This window comes from Pistacia vera, unplaced genomic scaffold (genome assembly GCF_008641045.1).
Source record: "Pistacia vera cultivar Batoury unplaced genomic scaffold, PisVer_v2 Contig381, whole genome shotgun sequence".
Taxonomy (NCBI): Eukaryota; Viridiplantae; Streptophyta; class Magnoliopsida; order Sapindales; family Anacardiaceae; genus Pistacia; species Pistacia vera.
Window position 1 is genome coordinate 292,820 of NW_022196203.1, and position 9,940 is coordinate 302,759.

Consider the following 9,940-nt stretch of genomic DNA (forward strand, 5'->3'; position numbering starts at 1 on the left):
GGTCCTTGGAGGCCTGGTCCCATAGGAGGAGGGCCCGGGCCCTCCACTGGGCCCTCCTCCAAGGCCCAGCCTGGGCCCAAACTTTTTTTACCTTTTATCATTTTAGTCCTTTGTAAAATTACATTAAACCCCCTAAAATAAGTATAAATTATAAGGACTAAAATAAAATTTTACAAAATTTATTAAAAAAAAAAAAATTAACCGTTAGCAGCCAACGGTTATAAAAAAAATTTATAACCGTTGGCTGCCAACGGTAACTGACACCAACGGTTACATTTATATAATATAAGTTTTTTTTTCATTTTCCCCCCCATAACTACACTATAAATAATCCTAAAACCTTTAATTTTTTTCACACCAATCAATCTCTTATTCTTTCATTCTCTCAATCTCTCTACTCCAAATCTCCAATCAATTTCTCATTCAATTTATAGTTATAATTTATTTATATTATTCAAATTTTTTTCTATTTTTCAATATCATCATAATTTCATATTATTATTTAATTTCTTTTCATTTTAATTATTTATTATTTTATCATAAATTTATAATGTCTTCCCCAAATGAGTTTTACGTTCCATCCACCGAAGAAATTGAAGCCTTCAATCCATTTTCACCATTTCCTCCAGAGGATGCAGCTGTAATTCCACAACCACATTCGGCCGGGACGAGGTGTAGCCAAACACATGTGAGCTGCGAGTCAACGGGCACGGACATAGCCCAACCCCCCCGACCGTCAAAGAGGGTCGTGTCCGATGTCTGGCGATACTTCACCAAATCAAAACGGCCAAAGACAAATGGGGAGGGGGAAGAATCGTGTGGGATATGTAATTTATGTGGAACCATTATTGGGGCTGAGAAGGGGACTTCGACGATGCGACGACACGTAGAGAAGAAGCATCCCCAAATAAATGCATCTTCAAGCGGATCAGGTAGACAAATTCAAACTCAACTTAATTTTAATCCACAATCCTCAACTCTCTCAACATGGCAATACAATACACATGTTGCACGAGAGGAAATAGCAAGATATATAGTTGCTACAGACTCTCCCATTTGTTTATCTGAAAATCCTTTTTTTGTTAATATGGTTAAAACTGCATTTTGTCCAGCATATACCCCTGTTAGTAGAACTACAAGTAGAAGAGATATACTAAAACTTTATAACAAAATAAATAATAAACTTAAAAACGAATTTCAAAATTTTAGGAATATATCTATTGCACTTACATCAGACATATGGGCTTGTAGATCAAAAACCGATTTTTTAACTGTTACAGTACATTTCTTAGATCATAATTGGGGTTTACAACAAAAATTGATAGGTTTTAAACCATTATATGAAAAACATAGTGCTGAAACTATTTATTTTACAATTCTTGAAGTTTTGCAAGAATATTTATTAACTGATAGAGTTGTAGCGCTAACGCTTGATAATGCAGCTGCTAACACCGCGACAATATCTTTATTTGAAAAGAAATTGGATCCGCTTGGTGAAGGCAAATTTTATCACCAGAGATGTGCTTGTCACATCATCAATTTGATAGTTAAAGCAGGTTTAGATGCTATACATTCAAAGATTGAGAGGGTGCGTAGAGCTATCGGATTTATCATCGGCGGTAGCAATAAAAGATGGCAGGAGTACGTCAAATATTGTAAGCAAGAGGACCCACCGGTTCGACCTTTGAAGTTATGTACAGACATGCCTATCCGTTGGAACTCTACCTACTTGATGTTGGAAAAAGCTTTGCCAACCGCGAAACAAATTACAGATTTCGTCAACCGGAAGAACTATCCAGAGGAAGTTGTCAACTATGATGATTGGGCGGTTTGTGAACTTTTTTATTCATTTCTTAAAATTTTTTATGATGCTACTAATACATTAAGTGGTATTTATTATCCAACTACTAATTTAGTGTTAGATATTTTAGTTCAAATTGCTAAAACTTTTGATCAATATAGATATGATAACATTTTTAGTGAAATTGTTTCAAGTATGGAAGAAAAATATAAGAGATATTGGTTAGATATTCCATTCTTATATGGATTAGGCCTTTTTCTAGATCCTAGGTTTAAATTATCCGTAGTTAACGGTGTAATTACTGAGTTAGGCCATTATTTAGGACATGATTATACGTCTTATTTGACTGACTTTAAACACAAATTGGATAGGCTTTTTTCTTTATATGAGAACAGATACAATGGAAGTAGAAGTGGAAGTGGAAGTGGAACGTCTAGGAGAGGCGATCAGGACCTTGATGTAGCCCCCCCTCAAGGATCGAGCAAGTGGGCGTATGTGGGACGTGGCGGAAGCTCCAGCTCTAGCTCCAGCTCATACATACATAGACCAAATGAGATGACTCGCTACCTACAGGTGGACTTGACCTTTATGACGATGAAGGAGCAACTTGACATGGATATTCTTCAATGGTGGAACCAACAAGAAAGTCAATTCCCCATTATATCCCAAATGGCACGTGACATTTTATCTGTGCCGGTTTCTACAATTGCATCCGAGTCAACATTTTCAACGAGTGGTCGGATTGTTGAAGACAGAAGATGTTCTTTAACCGATGAGATGATTGAAGTGATAACGTGTTTACGGGATTGGACTCATGGAGAAAGAAGACTACAACAGCACCCTGAAGATCCCGAACTACTCGAACTCTTTAGGAATACAGATTTGAATAATGTAACTAGTGTTGACGATGAAATTGAAGATGAATAATTTAATAAAAAAATTATTTAATTGTTTATTTGTGAAGCGTGAATGTGTGAAATGTGAATATTATATTTATGTTAAAAATTAAAATTAACTATTAATTTATTATTTTTTAAAATTAATTAAATTTTTAGAAACTTACTAATCAACCCCTAAAAAATACTAAAAACCCCCTATAAAATTTCATTTTGCCCCCAAAATATAAAAAAAAATTAAGGGAGAAAAATAAAATTTTCCAAACCCCATGGGATCGGTCCTAGGACCGGTTCTGGGCCTATGGGACCAGTCTCGACCAGGCCTAAGGCCTGGTCCGGGTCCTGGTTTTTCTCATGGGCCGGGGACAGGTCCTAGGCCCATGAGAGACTGGTCCCATTTGGGACCAGTCCCAAGGGACCGGTCCCTTGCCCAGCTCTAGTATCATCTACATTATAAAATTGAAATTATTCTATTAAAGTATCGTCGACAACATCGTATTGATCTCGACGACGCGACCGTTCCCAATCTCGAAGACTTGTGAGGACTTCAATCCTTTTTTAAGAAAGTTTAGTCCTCCTTTCATTTAAAATTCTTCCACTTGCACTAAATGTTTGTTCGGATGAGACGGTTGAGACAGGAACAACAAAAACATCCATGGCAAGTCTTGATAATACCGGAAAAATACATTTTCTAGCATTCCAATATTCTAAGACATCAAAGTTGGCTCTCTGTTGTGGATCTGCTAGTAACATTTCGGAGGTTACCAAATATTGTTGAAGTTCATTACTCTGTGCCTGCATGGAGGACAGTATATTAGTTGTTGTTATTGATGGTGGTGCTTTTGAAGAGGAGGCTATGCTTCGGATTCGGGTCCTCTTCGGCCTATTCAGTGTACTGCAAGAGTAGAAGTCTTCATTTGTTTCTTTTGATGCAACTTCCCTGGACATTTCGCCTTTTTACGGATTCTCATACCTGTTTTCATACTGGAAATATACTTCTGCAAGACATTTTTTTACCTCTCCTATTTGATTGACATATGCTTCGGTTTGTAAATTTTCACTTAAATTGACAAAACTATTTTCTAAACTTACTAATTTAATTCTAAGATCAAATATAACACCTAAACAATAAAGAAAATGAATGTGTTCCCAATATATATTTTTTTTTTAAATTCTATTACCTTTATTAGTTCCTTTAAAATTTTCATTGTTTTTGTTTTTTGTAAATAATTCTAAAATTTTTATAATTGTATGTATTACCAATAGACTAGTAGGATAATACATACTAGAAAGTTGTAAAGTGGATTAGAAAAAAATTTTAAGAAAAGAATGAAATATTTTAACTATATGCTAATCATTTTCTACCAAATAATTATTTGCTACAAAATAACTAATTAAATTTGCATAAAGTAAACATGAATCAAGCATTAAATAAGTACTATTACATCTAACAGGCATGTGTAATGCGAAAGTTCTAGGAGACATATTTGATTTTATACAAATATCTTGAAATTCAGCATTTCTTTTATTACTACTAGTAATCCAAGCTAAACAATCCCTAATTCTATCAATATTTTCTTTAATTGTTTTCATACCACTTTTCACAATTAAATTAATAATGTGATATGCACAACGTTAGTGAAAAAACTTCAAATTGTTATAAAAAGGATAATTAGTTTGAAAAAAATCTATAGCTATAGTATTAGCACTTGCATTATCTAAAATTAAACTTATCACTTTATTAACAATATCATAATCTTCTAAAACTTCAACAATTTTATTATAAATTTGTTGACTACTATGATCCACATCCATTAATCTAAATCTTAATAAATATTTATTTAATTTACATTGGTTATCAAAATAATGACTAATCACACAAATATAATCTTGTTTAATTCTACAACTCCAAATATCGGCAGTTAGAGCCACATTAACATAACAACTATGTATTTTATTTTTTAATTCTAATTTTATTTTCCTAAACAATTTTATTAAATCATTTCTAGTTGCAGTTTTAGAATAACTTTTAAATCTTGGAAAAAATGGATTTTTAATAAATCTTTCAAAATATTTAACTTCAGTCATATTAATAGATTGATCAATTGCAGCAATTTATAAAGCTAATTGTTCCATATATACATCAGAATTATAACGCCAAGTAGTACCCATATTAGTTATTTGAGTTTCATTGGTTTCTCTATTTCTATGTTAAGCAATATATTTATTAGCATGCCTTTTTAAAGTACTAGTATCATTACCTGAATCAGCTTTATAAACATTTCCACAATACTGCATCTTACTTTCTTCACTTGAACTCCATTTTCTGCCTCATAAAACTTATCGAAATGCGTTCAAACGTCTGATATGTTCTGTCGTAGCTTTCGACAACAGTTGATGAACCCGCTTCAGCTTGAGATAAAGTTAGACGAGGACGACTTCTAAAACCACCGGGAGTTGTAGGTGTAGCAGTGTGGGGAAGGATCGGGGGCATATTTTGAGGTGTATCGGATTTCGAGACTGGGAAAGCGGAACTATTTGAATCTTCTCCCGTATTTATGTTAGTAAATTCAGCGGGACTAAGACTAGGATAGTAGTTTCCTTCATCATTGAAATTGATGGGAGAGAAATATCTATCCATTTTAGTTGAAAAAAAAAATTGATGTAGAAGAAATAAAAAATTAAAGAAGGAAAATTGGAATATGGAAAATTAGAAATATGAATTGAAAATTGTAAAAACTAATAAAAATTAAAATAAGAGCAAATTAATAACAAAGAGATTAAGAGAATAATTGAGAGATTTCAATAGAGATTAGAGAAAATGAGAGAATGAGAGAATTTGAGTTGTGAGAAAGTATGAGAGTTTAAGGTCAATTTATAAAAAAAAATGACGAAAAAGACCCTTCCAACTGCTATAAAGGGACTATATTTCAAAGATAAAAAGGGAATTTGGGGCCAACCGACCGAGTTAGCGGTCCTTTCTCTAGAAAGGACAAAATAGCAACCCACGGATCGTCAGGTTGCCATATATCAACCTGGCTCACCCAAGGGTTGCATGCAGGGTGGGTTCAACCCGGCCTGCCTTATTTGCGGTCCGAGTTTAACCCTCTTTAATGAGGGCCAGGTTAGGGTTAACCCGCCTAACCCGGCCCATTTGTTCCACCTCTATCCTGGACTGATTGTATTTGTATCAGAAAAGTTTGACCAAGGTAGCTCCCCTACAATTTTCTAAATTAAGATTAATACGAATTATAAGAAATTACAAACAGTGCTATATCTGTAACTAATGGACCCTCAATTTCTCTACTTTACATTGATTACTTGAACATTAATCCCCGTGAAGAAAGAAACTTTGAGAGATTGAGATTCACATAAACTATGGAGAAACATACTAAGTATAAATTTGTTGAAAAAGAAGGGATAAAGAAATAGAATTGAAATCCAAAGTAACACAATCCTGTTCCAGAAACTAATAAACTATGGAGAAACATACTAAGTATGACTAAATGGACGGCATTATTTTAGGAGAGGTTGGGGTGAGGGAAGAATCTAAGAGATTTAAGGATTAATAGCTTTCGGGTTATGGTAGGATTCATGTGGCTACTGGCGACTCTTGGCTTTGATTCAGGAAGCTCCAGTTCTTCAACAAAACAGCTATCATCTTCACAAAATCTTCCATGTGTACTCGTCGCCATTATATCATCACATATCTTTACATGTCTAGAAATCCACATTAGATTAGAGCCTGTATTTCACGGAATTGCAAACAAACGGATCCTATGCAACTACAATCTAAACCAATGACATGTTAGCAAATATAAACAACCAAACTTTACCTTACTAAAAACTAAAATCACCAATCAAATCGAATTATCATCAAACCAATCCAGAAACCAATTATATGGGAATAAAATAACAATAAGTGATGTTTTACCTGTCGAGACAGCAGAATCGAAGACTCAATCAAGATTGGTTGTTCTGATTCTAGACTCTAATAGAGATTTGCTTGTAATGTTCCTCTTCTTCACTTTAACAGATAATGAAACCTAAATTAGAGAGCCAAAAACTCAATGAAAACATGGTGAGATGAGATGAGGTGAAGGTGAAATGAGATGGGTACCTTGTCGAACGGCGACTGCAAAGCTCCCGGCAGCGGTGGTCGATCAACAAGGCAACACTAGATGACAGGGGTTAGATCGTTGATTGAAAATGGTAAAGGGATTTACAAAATTATAATTTAGAAATGGGGAAGGGGCATAAGAGTTCACCCGCTTTTGGGTTAAAGCCGGTTGGACTGATGGTTCGCTACAGTAACCCGGTCCAACCGTGGGACAAACTGTGTGAACTCTTACCCCCACTTTTTTACTCTAACCGGCCCGGCTCAGTGACCGGTTTCCAGTCCAACCAATTAAACCTGCCAGACCTGGCCGGGTTTTAAAACAGTGCAAATAATACTACCCATACAAAGAGTTTATGTTATAACATAGATATATGATTATTGTAAATTTTAGCATGCCATATTTATCTTTAGCCATTCATCGTGTATTATTTTAATGGTGCAGAAGTTGAAAAATATTTTTTAGAAAATAGCATGGATATATGGTTATTTTCTATTGCAAGGCAATTGGCCATTCTAGCTCCATGTTTGGACGCTGTACAAAATCATCATCAAATAGTCACTACATATTGTGTAGACCATGCTGCATACTTTGTTTCGAAATAAACACTTCATGCAACCCACTGAAAAATGCACAACAAACAAGGATATGAGTTACCACATCTTAAAGTAAAATCGAACACAATATCAAATTCACAGGTTTCTGAGAAGTACATGCCAGAAACTTGAAAAATATTCCAAGCTCAACAGAATATGATAAAATGATGGTAACATGAACCACATCCACATACAGAAATGAAATTTTTATTTTTTTAACTAAACAAAGAGCCATTAGCAAGGAGAAATATCAAATACCTCTACTTTGGATGATATATAGGACCGATCCAGATTTTCAAGGCATTCAAGGGAGCCTACTTCATCTGCCCTTTGTACACTTTTCTCCCAAGGCTGATAAAAAGGGATGATAATGAGTGACATGAGATAATAATTAAAAAAATAACAACATAGATTCAGTGAATTTTGAGTTTAACAATTTTTTTGAGATTAAAGAGGTGTTAAGCTGTTAGATTCTAAATCATCATCAAAAGAAAACCAAGGTGAACACTGTGAGTAAATTTAGAAATTCCAGCAACAAGGAAAAATTGTTGTAATAGTCAATTTAAGGTTCACAATGGATTAAGGTTGAAAACACAAAATGTATGCCTCTCTTTGTCATTGAAATGTTTTTGTTCACATCAGATAATAGACCAAGTTGTAATAGGTTTCATGCATGATCAACCATCTGTTTAATATCATTCTCAAAGTGTGTTTATTGAATTCTGGTTTTATCCTGTTCTTTCAGTTCATCAAATTTTAATTATGTTTATAAGCATTTGGTACTTTCTGCAACAAAAGAGAGGCTTCTAGGAGGAGGAAAACCCGTTTTAGATGTGCGAGAACAATCAAACATAAAACTATTAGTTCATGGTACTGTGTAGAGGAAAGACAACTCACTAGTTCCTTGAACCAACTTCTTCTGTACTGCAAAAAATAAAAATAGAATATATTAGAACATTCAAAGTCACAAAAGAAACTTGGAAATAAAATTTTATATTTTTAATGCATGAATGCTTAGAAACAAGTCTCTTAAAGTACTGTTTCATTTCTGACAACTCATGACTAGAAAAATGATCACTAACAAACAAAATATTTATTTATTTTAATGCACTTTATGTACAAAAAGACAAAAAAATAAATACAACTTTTAATGCATTGATATGCTAAATATTCTATCCGTAAGTGATATTAAAGTGTGCCCAACTTCATAAAAATAAGAGAGAGTGATTCATCAACTGTATAAAATAGCAGTCAAATTGTGTCAGGACTGAACTGATCACAGTGAACACATAGACATACTTGAAACCTTATTAGTGGATGTAAATACAAAAGTTCACATTAAAGATGATCATTCCCATCCATCACAGAGTAACTGAAAGGTTTCAATTGACATACAAAACTTTAGCAAGATAAAAGAAGTATCAATTTATTGTCCCTTACATAAATGTGCATCAGTTGCCACTGTTAGGTTATCTGAATCATTTTAGAAAGAAAGAAAAAAAAGATTGCGGGAAAAGAAAGTAAATCCAAGTTGCAAAATCTTACAGAATCTGGTCTTCTTGTAACCTCCACGTTTAGGCTCTCAGTTTTGGCTCCCCTGGTCTGGACATGTTGGGCAGTTGGTGCATCCAAATATTTGCTTTCCTTATACTGCAGAAGCCTCCTCTTTTTCAAAGGGATATCAGATGCACTTCGTTGTATAATATCCTCGGAACGTCTCATTTTAGCCTCATTTTCAAGTTGGAGCAGCAATTTGACGCACAGTACCATCATTGTCAGATGTTTGAGGCCTCAAGGATGTATTATAACTCGAAAAACGCCTTTGTTATCGACATTTGGTGCAGCTTTTTGTGATAATGAACATGTAAGAAACAAAAACTAATTCAGATAATCGGTTATATTAAGAATTATAGACGTAAAGAAAAGATTCTTAGAAACTACCTTTCACCACTGAGCTCACTCTGATACAGAACTGGAAAATTTAACAACACGCCCAACTACTTTATCCAATTCAACTGGGACACAAAATTGATTCCCACTCCACTCTCTCACTCTTGCTTTAGGCTTAAGAGGCCTAATGAGGCTTCATTCTTTTTCCTTTATCACTTGGAAAATGCTCTTCGGTCCACTGGAACTGCAGCTTTTTTGATTCTGAAGTGATGGAAACAAGTTAACTTTATCCAGTCAGTTAAATTTACAAGGAAGACATATGAAAGACATTCCAAAAATCACCTTTCACCACAGGGTTTATTCTATTGCCACAATTGTCATCCTTAACTGCATTGTGGACTGCTTTCTCCAATCTTAACCTGGAAGATGAGCTGATTCTCCAGTCATCTGTAATGTCTGTTTTAAATAAGAGGCAGAACCCGTGCTGACTTTGAATATATAGGAATAACAAGTAAAACAACCTCCTAATTCATCTATATTTTTCTTGTATCTTCTCCTGCTGCACACTTTGTAGCAGTAGTTTAGGCCTCAGAAGACACCTAGCTTACCATATTAAATGCAGGCTTTTTGCTCCTGAAA

At 34.4% G+C, this 9,940-nt stretch overlaps 1 protein-coding gene across 8 annotated transcripts; it reads right to left on the reverse strand.

Moving 5' to 3' along the window:
• Positions 1-5,900: 5,900 nt before the first annotated feature.
• On the reverse strand, positions 5,901-9,232 carry LOC116140845. Of its 8 annotated transcripts, none has more exons than XR_004129707.1 (6): positions 8,957-9,232; positions 8,309-8,335; positions 7,670-7,762; positions 6,818-6,874; positions 6,632-6,724; positions 5,901-6,417 (listed from the first exon to the last, which is right to left on the reverse strand). XR_004129707.1 is itself a non-coding variant. In XM_031426421.1 (6 exons), the coding sequence occupies exons 1-5, from the start codon at positions 9,182-9,184 to the stop codon at positions 6,657-6,659; spliced, it is 468 nt and encodes a 155-aa protein (XP_031282281.1). In that variant the 5' UTR covers positions 9,185-9,232; the 3' UTR covers positions 5,901-6,417; positions 6,632-6,656. The 8 variants fall into 8 exon arrangements, 4 of the variants coding, with proteins under 4 accessions (XP_031282281.1, XP_031282280.1, XP_031282279.1 ...); XR_004129706.1 differs by having other exon boundaries at positions 5,901-6,489; XR_004129708.1 differs by having other exon boundaries at positions 5,901-6,489; positions 6,818-7,437.
• Positions 9,233-9,940: the final 708 nt, after the last annotated feature.

Coding starts and splice junctions, on each gene's coding strand:
- LOC116140845 (XM_031426419.1), bottom strand. CDS start 9,184: ATGATGGTACTGTGCGTCAAATTGCTGCTCCAACTTGAAAATGAGGCT. Junction 7,763..8,308: donor GAAGTTGGTTCAAGGAACTA/GTGAGTTGTCTT, acceptor CCTTTTTATCAG/CCTTGGGAGAAAAGTGTACA. Junction 6,744..6,817: donor TGCAGTCGCCGTTCGACAAG/GTACCCATCTCA, acceptor TCTCTAATTTAG/GTTTCATTATCTGTTAAAGT.